Here is a 15,855-nt window from a genome sequence, read left to right as displayed (position 1 = left end):
TACAGATAGCGTCCCGGCAATGACTTTATATGCATGTATAATACAATCTATACATTACATATACACAGAAAGCAAAGTGACATCCTGCCATGAAATATATTATTTCCTTACAAGCCTCAGCTCCAACACTAACATTTGCTCCAACATTAAAAAAAATAAATGGGGTGCACATAGCAGCACATGAAGAAGCGGTGAAACCACCTGGCGATGGTGGGTGATGATGTGACATGCAAGGACCAGACACAGTGTCACATGACGCAACTATACGGCATAAAGTAATGATAATAGTACTGAAGCATCGGGGTCTTCTCAAAGAAAAATCTCTGAAGTGTTTTAGGTTACGAAATGGAGGAAGGGAGTTCTTCCTTTTTGAGCCCAGTATTAAAGGGACATCCGGTTGTGATCCGAAAATAGAACGCAATTGCTAGGGTAGCTGCGATGTCCACTGCGTGCTGCTGAACGCCCATGATGTCATCAGTGAAATGTTTTTGTGGTAAAATACTTGATGCATTTTTTATGTAAACATCCAGATGAGCAGACTCCACCCAACCGCAGTCACCTCTGTTCCTGATTGGTGGCGGCGCGGAGTCTATATATATTTTTTTTCTTTAAATAAAATCCATGCGAAACCAAAAACAGGAAAGTCCCAGACGATTAAAAAGTTCTATAGAACACATAAGGTAACGCAGAACGGAAAGAAAATCCGCGACTAACATCTCCTGTGCGTGCGGCTTACGCCTGGAGAAGTCGCTTCTAAGCTCTCTGCCCAATTTCCCTTCTTTTTCCAGAAAAAAAGTCTTTGCCAAAAAATAAAAACAAATTAAATAATTAAAATTTGGTCTCGTAGATGCAGCGGTGAGAGTCCTGGGGGCGGAGTCACGGCGTGGAGGTGCTGTGGTATTTTACAAAGGCGATGGCAGCTAGTTCTTTGCAGAATTCCTCAAGTACGATGACCCCTTCCAGCAACGTCATGTGGTCAACGCTGTGGAGAGAGGAGATGCAGGAGGAGTAACAACAGAATAGAATTATGCGAGAATCCTGAATAGCAGAACGGACACTCAGTACTGCCGGCCATACTGGTTACTCTCCACAGGAATGGTTATCACTCAGCCGTTTTCCTGCCTGGTTATATATCACCTAAAGGGGTTGTTCCATAAAATCCATTAATCTGGAAGATGGAAAACCTAAATGGAGAATCCCTGCACATGTGTGATTGGGGCTCTATTCACTTCTAGGATAGACATTCATCGTATACTTCTCCATAATAGTGAATGGAGCTCTGGTTACACATAAACATCCATCCTTTATTCTCCGATCAACCACTTCAGGTCTGCAACTGATCCCCTAGCCTATGAGACACCCCCTATAATAACTAGATCCCTTCTGTAATCTGGAAAAGGTTGTGTAATACATGAGTAAGGGTGAATGTGACAATACTACAGTGTAAACTCACATTGGACCATCGGGCTCCAGTCCCAGCAGCCTCTTCCTTACAAGCAGGAGTTTAGGGGTGAAGTCTAGGATCCGCTGAATTCTCACCATGAGATCTCCCACCACCTGGATAGAAGAGACACTAGCGTTATACGGGGCGAGTCACTACAGGGTGATTAGGTGGATGCCTCCTTATTAAGGGAGCCTGCCAGGAATCCCGTAAAAAGCCTTGACTTACAATGGACTACAACATCACAACATTAATCGCAGCAAAGCACTCACCCTGACGATGACTGAGAAGAGGGAGCGGCACCCGGGGGCCAGGTTGACATAGGGGTCCAGAAGAAATTCATGTATATGAGGGTGAGGGAAGAGAGAAAGCTTGGAGAGCACAGACGTCACCTGTAGGTTCACGTCATACGGCTGCGGAAGAAATTCATCAACTATTAACATACAATGAGCATCCGATGAGACAGCACATACATCAGAGCCCTGAACCCTCCCCTTATTACCAAGACCACTCCCACAACAAGCCGCGACTGACACCATCCTCCTAAGTCTGACGCCTCAGTATTATAGCCCTTATAGCAGGAGGCCCCCATAGAAAGGCTGTGTAGTCACATCTCACTACAAATAGCACTTTGGGGGTGAACGGAGCTTGGCAGGTACCTGATCGAGTATTCGGCCCATTCTGTCAAACAGAACTTTCAGGAAATGTCCCTCGAAGAAAGGAGCCTCTAAATTGCACTTTTCAATGGGTTTTGCTGTGCCGGGCCAATCCCAGCGGAGGCAGATTGCACAGTAATCCCGAAACTGGAGAATGACAAGAGATTGAGAGACGTCATTTACTTGTGTCCAGAGTTATAGGAATAATTCTATGGAACAGCGGAAGTAATCCAATTTTCATATTGATGTTGCATCCTCAATAGGGTCCAACACCCTGGACTGTGCACTGATCAGCTGTGTGGAATCTCTCTGAGCATCGCAGACTATACAGTTAGTATGAGTATGTTGCATACAGTACATAGTGCCTGTGGTGGGAATTACAGCTCTGCAGCCAGAACAATTTTATCAGTTTGGGATCCAAGTGTTGGACCCCTACCAAGGCCATACTGACTACATATACTGAGGATAAATCTTGGTATAGGAACTGCCTGTTTAGATAAGAAACAAGTGTCACATGTTTCTAATTCACTTTGCATTACATTTTCCAGCACCCTCATCTGCTTTACCTAACCTATTTGCAAGATTTTCATGACAATTCATGTGCAGGGCTCTCTGCTTGTGGCAGATTCTCATCCAGCATAGAAATGCAAATGGTGGGTGTTAAAAATGATGAAAGTAAGAGACACATCTCTGACCAAACCTACTAGGGTAAGGAGCAGTGGTCATCCATACTGCCTTCCCATTTAAAGCAAAGCTGTCCCCAGGAATGTGATTTTTAGCTGGCCGATAGCTTCTGTTATGCCGATTTTAAAAATGACTTTGTCAGCATTCATAATTATTTCAGGACTTTATAAAAGATTAATATAATTACTTGGCTCCCAGCCAGCAGCATGTGGCGATTCCCAGGGGTGTGTAGGGAGTGTTACAGCTGCAGCCTGTGTCCCCTCACACATTCTTCCTTTACTCCCCACCATCCCCCTTCCTACTCAATGCACATGATAGGAAGTGGGGATCGGGGAGGGAGCTGGATGAGTGTGGAGTAAAGGAGACTGACACAGACACACACAGGCTTTAGCTGCCACTCATTATACTCTGCTGACATGGAGCCAGGTATGGTGAAATAAAGTTTTATAAAGTACTGAAATGATTGCTGACAAAGGTATTTTTAAACTCAGCAGAGCATATGCTATTGGAACCTGTCAACAGCTAAAAATGACATTCCGGGTGACAGGTTTGCTTTAAGTTTATAGGACTGATGGAGATATTATTTAGGGCCAATTAAGATACTAAACAACCCACAGGTCTAATATCACCTCTGTCTGTGGAATTAACAAAAAAAAAAAAAACGCTTCTACTTTACTGGGGAGAAATTGACTTCTGGCTTTTGAGAACATCTGCCGGACCTATGGCACATACACAGTGAAGTTGGAATATACGATGATAGCTTCACTGAATGGCTTCTATGGCACAGGGAGCAGCAGAGCAAGGTAAGGTAGAAGCAGATTTGTTTTGTTTTTATTGCAGACGAACACTGGGGAGATGTGTGGGAATTTGGAACACTTAACCAAAAGTATCCAAAATAGGTTCCCTTTGGTGCTGCATTATCATCATCATATCTGCATTAGTCCAATAGAGAGTAGGCGGATCACAGAGATGGTAAATCCTGCCGCACAGACACTATTTCTAGTTACCTGTCGATGGGCGTCTCTGAGGTAGGTGTCATAGCCGGTGCCTTCTACTTGATATGAGGATTTGGCTTCATCAGGAACCAGACATAAAAAACTAAAGAGAAAGAGACACCATCTCAAAATACATATATAGCCCCCGGGTTATATAGAAGATAGGTTCTGGAGGTTTGTTCTGAAGTTGAATCTGTATGTAAGTTGGAACTGTATACTTTATCATTGTAACCCCAGACAAAAATTTTTTGGTCTCTGTGACAATTAGATTTTAAAAATGTAAGATTGTCATAGGAACCAGGATTAACCATGAAGCTTAATTGCAGACACCTGCGATAACTGTTACAGCTGATCATTGTAGCCTAGGGCTAAAGTACAGTAAATTACCAACAACCAGAGGTCCGTTTGTAACTAGGGGTTGTCTGTAAGTCAGGTGTTCTTAAGTAGGTGACATGTCAGGGGTTCCTTCCTGGACTCACCTGTTGACGATTTTGTGCACTTCAGTTTTGCCATCGGTCCTCTGATGATCAGGGGTGATGGGGGGAGACGCGCTCAACCACTCCTTAGTCAATGCGTTGTCTGGAGAAATGTCTGTAAATATTGGATCTTCTTCAAGATCTCTGTTGGCAGAGTCAATAGTAAATTAAAACAAGCCAAAAGCTGTATATAAGTGATAATGTAGACAGGAGCAGGGGCACTCATTATACTTACACTGCTCCTGGGATCTGCCCGTTCTCCACTATGTCCTTGTCCTCTGGGCACGGGGGCTTGTACTCGGTGTAGTTCCTCTCCTCTAGATTACGCAGTATCAGGTTATACAGGATGTGCTCATTAGGTTTCTGTAGTAGGTGCTCAAAGAGCCGCAGTGTCATAATACTGATCTGTGGACACAGAAATTATTATAAGGAGATGCTCACAGCACCCGGTGATAAACATGGAGATACAGGGCCTGTTTTGGCTGCCATACTACTCATGAATCATAGGATTGTATACAGTCTGTATTGATTGTATACAGGCCCACACATTTTATCTGCACTGGTACACTGTAGCGAAATATAAAAAGTAGGAAACTTTCATAACTTTGACATAAAACAATGGAGGAAGCAGTACACAAGCACAGCCTCCTCTTGGTTTGGATCCTGTGAGGCCGGGGTCAGAGAGTCCATATTCCGGATTTATAGGCCTCACCTCGTCTGATATGTGGTTGCAATGTTCTATGAGGCGATGGCGTAATGGGAACCTCTGGATGCAGCTCAGGGTCTCTGGTTCTCGCTGCTCCCCCAGGAGGAAATACACAATCTCTTCCAGCAGAGCCTCAGACGTGACCTGCCGCACAATTCTATGGAGGAGGGAGGTGGCCGTAAGGATCCCGATCTCCGACCTGAGAAACCAAAAGGAGGATAGGAGAATAAATCAATAACAATAGAGGCATCCCCTAAACCTATTCACAAAATATAGGAGTATTACAAGAGGTTTCTACTACTGCTCTGTCATGATGGTTACAATGCATCCAGCCTAGGCAATCCTAGACTCCAGTGTTTCTGATACTACTGCATTTACAATTGTAGCAAAGTTTCGGCTGTGAAAACAAGACTAGGCCAGGGATGGGTTTCAGAATTTGGCTCTAATTGGGAATGTTTCCATTTATTGGAAGAAACCAGATATACAATGATTAATATGCAGAAAGTAAGTCTATTGTTTATAGACTCTGAAAAATCCTATAACCAGGGTAAAAGAGGAAGCTATATTAACCCCTTAACGCTCTGCGCCGTAGCTCTACGGCGCAGAGGTATAAGGGATGTGTGAAGAGGGCTCACGGGCTGAGTCCTCTTCATACAGAGGTGTGGGTTCTTGCATATTGCAGCAAACCCCCACCGCTAATAACCGCGGTCGGTGCTTGCACCGATCGCGGCTATTAACCCTTTCAACGCAGCGGCTATTCAACCCCTTTGCCGGCGGCGGTTAAAAGACGGCGGCGCGCGGGCGCCGCCATCTTTATTACGATCGCCGCGCCCCCGAATGTAGGCGTGTTATTTGGAGCGAAGAGTGAAAGTCGTAAAAACTGAGCCCACAAGAACGTGACGCACGTGCGTTTTTTTTCAATTTTTCCACATTTGGAATTTTTTTTCTGCTTCCCAGTACACGGCATGTTAAAATAAATAACATCACAGGAAAGTAACATTTGTTACGCACAAAATAAGCCCTCACACAGGTCTGTACACGTAAAAATGAAAAAGTTATGGATTTTTGAAGTTGGAGAGCGAGAAATGAGCCGAAAAACCCTGCGTCCTCAAGGGGTTAAGAAAAAGATGGGGTCTGGGAACACATATATATATATATATATATATATATATACCAGGTTAAAAGAGGAGTCATTTTGAAAAAGTTTTTTCTAGGTTGTGAGCGGTTTCATATGTATTTTCAGGACAAGTCGTCATTATGGGATCAGTTTCGGTTAGACATCCTGCCCCCAAATCAGAAGCCTCCATCATCTTTATAGTGGCAGGACTGGATGTCAGGCCCCACAGATCTGATACGTATGAACTGTTCTGAGGATAGGCCACAGTATGTATAATTTACCACAGATACTTACGTCTGCATGAGCTGCGGCTCCAATACAGCAACCAGGAATCTCTCCCGCACCGACTGCGCCATAGTGGTGGCTGCCATCTATATAGGGGTAAACAGACGCATGTAAGGGACATAGAAGACTTTGCATCTCATTCAATCTCAAGTCTTAAATTACAAAATAGCAAAAAGTACATGGTGGAACTGTCCATAAAAGGAACCTGTCAGCAGGTGTGCCCACACAGGCTGCAGCAAGTCTTTGGTTCTCCAAGTGCACCAGAGACTATCCTCACACCTCTGTAATCTCTGCAGTAAACTACCTCCCCCCTCTGCACAGGGCAGCAGTTGGAGTTACTACCAGAAGCCTTACACAGCTTCTACAAAAACCAGTCTATAGGGCTGAAGGACAGAAATTGGAGCACAGCAGTGTGAGAGCAACCCCCCAGTGCACTTGAAGACTGTACAATCCTGGATTATAATCCATATATCACAGTCCTGCTGCTACTAACAACATACACAGTGATATGATAACATATCTCACCAGGGACAATACAGAACAGTGGCTGCAGTCTATATGATCACAACTGATGACAGATTTATTATATAGTATTAATGTGGGAACTTTTATTCCTTGCATCATGACCCATTCACTCACCCCCAGAACTGTGGGCTATAACCCAGCACTCACCCTGTGCGCCTCTTTAATAAGCTGATCACAATAATCAAACCAAGACAGGAAGGAGATGAGAGCCCTCTTCCCGGGGAAGGCCGACGCATCCTCCTTAACATTGTAGGAGTCCAGCCTGCAAGACACAACAATTCATGGGTAAGAAGTATGGGAAATTCAAAGTGAGTGAACCTCAGACCAAATCAGAAATATTTCGGGCAATCTCACACACAATGAAGAAATGTTCCTACTGCAGCCTCACAACAAAAACATAGATCTGACACAGATACCCTCCATCCTACACAATCGAACAGGCGTAAAATATATACAGTGCAAAAATTGTGATTGAATTAGGACGTCTGTCCACGGAATCGGAGAAAGAATATTCCACTTTCAGTCCTCAGGGAGATCAGTACACCACCTGCTGCGGGCTCTATACAATGTCCTGAAGGTAGTAGATTAGAGTAAGGCATAGGCCTGCGTGTGGGGGCTAGGGAAGGTGTGGTCCAGGTGGGGAATTCCAGTGAGGGAGACAGGGTGTTTAATTGCGCATGTACACAATGTTAAAAGGAAAACTGCGCACTCCTCGGGACCTCAAACCGCTGACCAAGATCAGACATCGTCCGCTACACATAATTCACCCAAGAACTTAAAGAGAACCCGTCATGCAAAATAACCCCCCTAAACTAAATATATTTTCATAAACTGCCATTAGAGAGCATTGCCTCCATCCCTTCATTGTCCCTCTACATGCCTGTAAACCTAAGCAATGAGGTCCTAAAGCTGTATGCAAATGACCTGTGAAATGTCCAAAGAAGCATTAGCATATTCAAGCTGTCCACTCTATTCATGAGTGGGAGGCACAGCCACACCCCCAGTGCATGACTGACAGCCTGTATAATGATGTGAGGCTGTATAATGATGTGCTTCCTGGTGCTGGTGGCCACGCCCCCTGCTGCCTGTGTGTGTGTATAGGAGAGATACAGCAGCTCCAGGCTGCAGCCATGTTATAGCAGAACATGTCAGATTCATGTGTAGCTGATGTCTGTGTCTCTCACCTGTATATTAGGAGGATGCAGCATGTCAGCAGATGACATACACACACACTAGCCATGCTTTACTATACATTATACACAGACATGAGCAGGGGGAGGAGAGGGGAGGGGGAACAGGGGTGACATCACTGCCTCTGACCATGTGACCAGCCTCATTTACATAATAAAGAATAGATGATTTTACAATGATGTATGAAATAACTAGATAAAGGCTGGGATGGGATCCTTGTGAGCTGCTCCAACAGGTAGAGGTGACAGGACAAGTGACACAGACCTGATGACAGGTGTCCTTTAACCCCAGCCCTTGCCCACATACTAGAACAAGGAAAGGACTACAAATGTGGAAAGTGGGGTTCAGCCAAAGAGTAGCCTGGGGAGTATATGCGGGTACCTGTCCCTGAGCCAGAATCACATGCACAGGCATCCAAACCCTGGGCACCGTACAAATAAAAACTTTTAAGACTTGTAAGACTTTCCTAGGAACCCATGAGAGCTCCTGCCAGTGCTGTAGCTGCAATAGGTCCAGCCACCAGTGAGCAAGCACGAGCTGAAAGGCCAAGAAGTAAAGGTATAGATTAGGAGCGGCCATACCAATATGCACCTTTGGAGTCTGAATCAAGGCAAGGAGGTATCCCACCCTGCCAGTAGAAGTGACACAGTGCTATCCAACAACTGGAACATACTTTGCTGGAAAATAATTGGCCATACATAAAATAGGTAAAGAAATTTTAAATAAATTAATCCTACCATAGATGGACAAAGGTAAGGGCAGCCATGAACTAAGTTGTTTTTCAGTTTTGGCAATTAGTGGATCTAAATTTAAAGCTTTGAAGTCTTGAGGATTAAGTTAGACTTGAATTGAGATGCCACGAGGAGTGGAACAGGGAAAACTTTATCTGAGACAAGGGGAACAAAACAGATTTACGCCAAATAACCCGTAACCCAGAGAAAGATCCAAACCTCTGAATCAGGTCTAAAAGAGAAGATGGGGAGGAACAGTCATCAGCAAGGTACAATTGGGTGTCATCATCGTATTAGGACACTTTTTCAGAGATGGAGCGCTTATCAATGCCTTTAATCATGGTGGACTCCCAAATAGCCAAAGCAAGTGATTCAATCGCCAAAACAAATAAAAGAGGGGACAGGGTGCAGCCCTGCCAAGTCGCTGGTTCTAAGGCAAAGGATTATGAAATGTTTAGGCTTGTTCCCATCCAGGAACGAGGCGGAACATGTGTTTCACGCATTTAAAAAAAACATGCGCGTGTAAAAAAAAAAAAAAAAAAAGAAAAAGAAATCTCCACATCCATGTCTTCTCACCCAGATCCATCTATCCTTCTAGTCCCTTCTAGATGTCCAGTTAAATGGATTTTCCCACAAAGAAAAGTTAGGTCCTATCCACAGGATGGAAATTGCTGCGCAGGCCCTTCGTTTTCGTGATCTGTGGGGGGTCTCATCACCGAGACCCCCCCTGATCAGCAAGCAAGGCCCTATGGATAGGGTCTAACTTCTGTTCATGTGAAAACCCCTTTAACATAGCCTGGCCTACAGCTTCCTCTATCCCTCTCCTCTCCCAAAGCGTTGGGCTGTTAGTACAAGTGTCCTTACATCTCAGGGACGTGTTGTGAGGCCTCCCCACAAATTAGATGCTCTGCCCCTCCATATATTCTAATGTATATGGCCAGTTAAAAGGTCAGTAAAGGAAAGTTCTTACCCCCAGTTTATCCCCTCCACAGTTTCAATGTCCAGGGGGTCGATGGACTGTGGAAGAGCTCTGTATAGGGAGGTCAGCCGGTCGGTCAGCAGCTCGCACAGAGCGGTGTTCTGCGTAAGGCACTTGGCAGCCCCCAGCTCCGGCAAACTCACCAGCAACATTAACCCTTCACAGGCTTTGACAGCTATCCGTCCATCCTAGAATAGATTACACAAGTGGGTTATATCCTCAGTCACGCAAAACAGCCATACCTGCAGGTAGCACAGATGCACTCACCGGGCTCTTTGTCAGGTTTAATAAGGAATTGACAAGATTATAATCTTGCAGGATGTTATTAGATGACGGCCCAGGGGCAGCACAGGCTCCCAGTGTGTCTGTGGGGGCAGCACTGGGGATAGCAGGGCTGACATGTACTGCCCCGTCTACCACCGTGCTCCCTGCCCCTGGAGGCTGAGCCTGCCCTGTGTCATTAGCTACAACCTCCTCTTTGCTGCCCCCAGCCAATGCCCCCGAGTGACTGGTCGATCCAACACTGTCACATGTCTTCACTTTGCTCTGGGAAGATAAACAGAGGGGAAAGTTAGAGATAAAACAAGGACATCTCTTAATCTGCACACAGCAAAAGCAATCAATATCCACGAAGACCCCGCTGTCACACTGGATGATGGGAGTCACTGATCTCTGTGGAGACCTAGATGAGTTATTTAGGCTATTAAAGGAAACCTACCACTTGAAGTGGCAGGTTTCAGATGGAAATACCGGGCACCAGCTCAGGGTGAGCTGGTGCCTGAGCTTATTTTTGTTAGTGTTTTAAGCTGCAGTATCGCGGTTTAAAACACTTTTTAAACTTTATAGCCGGCGCAGGGAGGTACGCGCTCGACGCTTACCGTGCGCGCGGCTACATAGGAAGTGAAGGAGAGCCGTGCGCATGGTAAGCACCGAGTGCGTACCTGCCTGCGCCGGCTATAAAGTTTAAAAAGTGTTTTAAACAGCGATGGGGCACATGTATCAAACTTTTGGCTTACCCTTTTCTTTAAGTTTTCAGACTTTTCATGGTTCTTGTGCTCATTTGCAACTTTTTTTGCACCTAAAACAGTCTCTTTTCAAAGCTCACCATTGTCTAGTTTCCTGCAGTGTTTCCTGAGTTATCACCTGAATCCAGTTGTGAAAGTTTTTTAAAAAGTCGCAAATTTTTGCACAAATCTACGGCTGCCCTTGACTAGGCGTAGAAATTAGCTGGGGAACTGTTTACCACTTTTGGAGACTTTTTGTGTCTTTTGTTGTAAAAAGTAGCAAATTCACTACAAACCAAACGCCACATGTATCAATAATGAAGAAACACTGAGATATATCTGACCAGCAGGAAAGCCAAGAAAAAAAGAAAAAAGTCGAAAAACAGAAAAGGCCTTATGGACTTTTTTGTGGGGGGTTAATTTCACATTTTTAAAAATTTTATTTTAGCATGTTTTATATTCAGGTAACCCCCTGTGGTGCCCCATTATCCCATTGTAAAGAACCAGGGGAGTGACAGAGGTAACTCTATCCCCCCTGTCTGGCTCCTTAGCTGCTGCGATCAGTTATGGTGTAAATCTGCTGGGGACCTGTAGCAGGGACCAAACAGTGTGTAGCACTAAGCTACTGATAACACTACCTCTGCTCCAGAACTGACCTCTAGAAAGAAGTTGACAAGGTACGGATCTTGCTTCAACTTAGCACACACAATACACAAGAACTGGATCTCTTCATTCTCTGTCGGGTTCGCTAGCACTTCTCCACACAAACGGACAAGTTTCTGTCGCAAAGAAAATGTGACATTTACATCAGTTTGATCTTCTCTTTGCCCTCAGCAAAACAGACGTAAAAATAGTCCTCTGCTAGAAAGGCGTCGGGAGACAGGATGAAGTCTGGTTGCAGGTAAAGGCGATACAATCCATCATGATGCTTCTCACCTGGACCGGGCGGTGGACGTTGATGTGGGGGAGCAGAGGCTGTTTAATCCTTCCCAATAGCTTAGTGTAGAAGACGAGCACCTGCTGCTTCATACCTGGAGGACACTGAGAAGAAGCACAAGACATATCCCAATGACTCCATACATACAATGTGTCTGGAGGAGCCAATCATCCAGTATTTTAGGATGTTGACAAGTAATATCTCCCAGCAGGACACTATCTCCCCCAGTGTTGGGCTCATGGTGGACTCACATCAGCTTTTCCCAGGGTGTAGAGTGTCTCCAGGACTTTATGGTGCAGGAGATACTCCATGCAGGGACCCGTCTCTCCAGACTCACGCTCACTTTCTTCTTGCACCAGAATATCCAGCATCTGCTCCAGATGGGACGGGATGTTGGTGTCGGTCACAGGAGCCTTGTCATCTGATACCGAAGAGAATTGCAGGATATAAACAGTATTGAAAGTGTTCTTCATTTTAGAAAACACTTCCTTTTAAAGTACGAGTATTCCCCAGTAAAGGAGTAAATGGGTAAGGTTATCTGTTTAGACCCTCATCACATGGCCAGAGAGTAGCTTTAATACAACAAGCACCACATCCCCTCAATGATAACAGGGGGTCCCACACTTTATGATGACAGTAAAGGTTCCTGCACTTACCAGATGTCTCTATGTAATAATGGGTGACAGCCTTCCAGTGATACACAAAGTCTTCTTGTAATGGCAGAGAAGGAGCGAGCTGCAAGAAGAGGAGCAAAGAACTGAGCAAAAATAACCCATTACCCGGCGCTACTAACAAACTTACAAGTTACACTGTATTGTGCTGTATCCCCCTGTATACACTGCAGTATTGTGCTGTATCCCCTGTATACACTGCAGTATTGTGCTGTATCCCCCTGTATTCACTGCTGTATTGTGCTGTATCCCCCTGTATACACTGCTGTATTGTGTTGTATCCCCCTGTATACACTGCTGTATTGTATCCCCCTGTATACACTGCTGTATTGTGTCCCCTGTATACACTGCTGTATTGTGTCCCCTGTATACACTGCTGTATTGTGTCCCCTGTATACACTGCTGTATTGTGTCCCCTGTATACACTGCTGTATTGTGTCCCCTGTATACACTGCTGTATTGTGTCCCCTGTATACACTGCTGTATTGTGTCCCCTGTATACACTGCTGTATTGTGTCCCCTGTATACACTGCTGTATTGTGTTGTGTCCCCCTGTATACACTGCTGTATTGTGTTGTGTCCCCCTGTATACACTGCTGTATTGTGTTGTGTCCCCCTGTATACACTGCTGTATTGTGTTGTGTCCCCCTGTATACACTGCTGTATTGTGTTGTGTCCCCCTGTATACACTGCTGTATTGTGTCGTATCCCCCTGTATACACTGCTGTATTGTGTCGTATCCCCCTGTATACACTGCTGTATTGTGTCGTGTCCCCCTGTATACACTGCTGTATTGTGTCGCGTCCCCCTGTATACACTGCTGTATTGTGTTGTGTCCCCCTGTATACACTGCTGTATTGTGTCGCGTCCCCCTGTATACACTTCTGTATTGTGTCGCGTCCCCCTGTATACACTGCTGTATTGTGTCGTGTCCCCCTGTATACACTGCTGTATTGTGTCGTGTCCCCCTGTATACACTGCTGTATTGTGTCGCGTCCCCCTGTATACACTGCTGTATTGTGTCGCGTCCCCCTGTATACACTGCTGTATTGTGTTGCGTCCCCCTGTATACACTGCTGTATTGTGTCGCGTCCCCCTGTATACACTTCTGTATTGTGTTGTGTCCCCCTGTACACACTGATGTATTGTGTTGTGTCCCCCTGTACACACTGATGTATTGTGTTGTGTCCCCCTGTATACACTGCTGTATTGTGTTGGGTCCCCCTGTATACACTGCTGTATTGTGTTGTGTCCCCCTGTATACACTGCTGTATTGTGTTGTATCCCCCTGTATACACTGCTGTATTGTGTTGTGTCCCCCTGTATACACTGCTGTATTGTGTCCCCCTGTATACACTGCTGTATTGTGTTGTATCCCCTGTATACACTGCTGTATTGTGTTGTGTCCCCCTGTATACACTGATGTATTGTGTTGTGTCCCCCTGTATACACTGCTGTATTGTGTTGTGTCCCCCTGTATACACTGCTGTATTGTGTGGTGTCCCCCTGTATACACTGCTGTATTGTGTTGTATCCCCTGTATACACTGCTGTATTGTGTTGTATCCCCTGTATACACTGCTGTATTGTGTCCCCCTGTATACACTGCTGTATTGTGCTGTATCCCCCTGTATACACTGCTGTATTGTGTCGTGTCCCCCTGTATACACTGCTGTATTGTGTCGTGTCCCCCTGTATACACTGCTGTATTGTGTCGTGTCCCCCTGTATACACTGCTGTATTGTGTCGTGTCCCCCTGTATACTGTGCTGTGTCCCCCTGTATACACTGCTGTATTGTGTTGTGTCCCCCTGTATACACTGCTGTATTGTGTCGTGTCCCCCTGTATACACTGCTGTATTGTGTCCCCCTGTATACACTGCTGTATTGTGTTGTGTCCCCCTGTATACACTGCTGTATTGTGTTGGGTCCCCCTGTATACAATGCTGTATTGTGTTGTGTCCCCCTGTATACACTGCTGTATTGTGTTGTGTCCCCCTGTATACACTGCTGTATTGTGTCCCCCTGTATACACTGCTGTATTGTGTTGTGTCCCCCTGTATACACTGCTGTATTGTGTTTCCCCTATTTGCAGTGTCTTGTTGTCCTTCGTTCAGTCAGTGAGTAGGAAGCAGCTGCCATTGGCCCCGGTCTCAGTTCCGGCCACATCATCTCTCAGTGTCGCCCCCTGGGCGTCTCCTTTGTGCGGGGGCCCGGCTCTGCTCCCGGGCCTTCCTCCAGGAAAGACCCCGGCCTGAGGCCTAGCAGTAATTAGGCCGCGCCTGGATCCCCGGGCTGCAGTAGTAGTCCCCCCCGGTCACTCACCGCCTCCACCGCCTGCTGCAGGATGGACGTGAACTTGGAGAACATCTTGTCCTTCTTCTGCTGCAGCTTCTCCCGGGAAGACCTGGAGAAATGCGAGATCTGCTGCCTCCGCCGCTCCAGGGTGCAACACTGCACCGAAACCTCTACACTACTACACAACAACAACTACACACACTGACACACAGCACCGACACACAACACAGCCGACACCGGGAGACACACAACACACTGCTGCCCCTACAGGTCACACACACAATTACACACAACACACTGCTGCCCCTACAGGTCACACACACAACTACACACAACACACTGCTGCCCCTACAGGTCACACACACAACTACACACAACACACTGCTGCCCCTACAGGACACACAACCAACTACACACAACACACTGCTGCCCCTACAGGACACAGACACAACTACACACAGCACACTGCTGCCCCTATAGGATACACACACAACTACACACAACATACTGCTGCCCCTACAGGATACACACACAACTAGACACAACACACTGCTGCCCCTACAGGTCACACAAACAATTACACACAACACACTGCTGCCCCTACAGGACACACACACAACTACACACAACACACTGCTGCCCCTACAGGTTATACACACAACTACACACAACACACTGCTGCCCCTACAGGACACACACACAACTACACACAACACACTGCTGCCCCTACAGGACACACACACAATTACACACAACACACTGCTGCCCCTACATGTCACACACACAACTACACACAACACACTGCTGCCCCTACAGGACACACACACAACTACACACACACAACTACACACAACACACTGCTGCCTCTACAGGACACACACAGAACTACACACAACACACTGCTGCCCCTACAGGACACACACACAACTACACACAACACACTGCTGCCCCTACAGGTCACACACACAACTACACACAACACACTGCTGCCCCTACAGGTCACACACACAACTACACACAACACACTGCTGCCCCTACAGGACACACACACAACTACACACAACACACCGCTGCCCCTACAGGACACAGACACAACTACACACAACACACTGCTGTCCCTACAGGATACACACACAACTACACACAACACACTGCTGCCCC

The 15,855-nt window shown here is 46.1% G+C and overlaps 1 protein-coding gene across 1 annotated transcript; it reads right to left on the bottom strand.

Annotated features, from left to right (window-relative positions):
- Positions 1 to 14,997, bottom strand: FHIP2A (FHF complex subunit HOOK interacting protein 2A). The gene is made up of 17 exons (XM_072131363.1): positions 14,722 to 14,997; positions 12,384 to 12,462; positions 11,979 to 12,148; positions 11,727 to 11,831; positions 11,447 to 11,569; positions 10,054 to 10,332; positions 9,778 to 9,974; positions 7,033 to 7,147; positions 6,370 to 6,446; positions 4,965 to 5,157; positions 4,488 to 4,657; positions 4,256 to 4,396; positions 3,789 to 3,879; positions 2,101 to 2,244; positions 1,714 to 1,854; positions 1,454 to 1,557; positions 1 to 982 (listed from the first exon to the last, which is right to left on the bottom strand). The coding sequence occupies exons 1-17, from the start codon at positions 14,764 to 14,766 to the stop codon at positions 877 to 879; spliced, it is 2,280 nt and encodes a 759-aa protein (XP_071987464.1). The 5' UTR covers positions 14,767 to 14,997; the 3' UTR covers positions 1 to 876.
- Positions 14,998 to 15,855: the final 858 nt, after the last annotated feature.

Source organism: Engystomops pustulosus, chromosome 11, assembly GCF_040894005.1.
Source record: "Engystomops pustulosus chromosome 11, aEngPut4.maternal, whole genome shotgun sequence".
NCBI lineage: Eukaryota > Metazoa > Chordata > Amphibia > Anura > Leptodactylidae > Engystomops > Engystomops pustulosus.
This window is presented reverse-complemented; position numbering and strand designations above follow the sequence as displayed.

What these genes read in the sequence shown, in the direction of transcription:
- FHIP2A (XM_072131363.1), bottom strand. Translation starts at nt 14,766, where the DNA reads ATGTTCTCCAAGTTCACGTCCATCCTGCAGCAGGCGGTGGAGGCG. An exon ending in GCAACCACATATCAGACGAG is followed by an intron (nt 4,658 to 4,964) that starts GTGAGGCCTATA and finishes CTGTGTCCACAG; the next exon opens with ATCAGTATTATGACACTGCG. An exon ending in GGGCAGATCCCAGGAGCAGT is followed by an intron (nt 4,397 to 4,487) that starts GTAAGTATAATG and finishes CTCTGCCAACAG; the next exon opens with AGATCTTGAAGAAGATCCAA.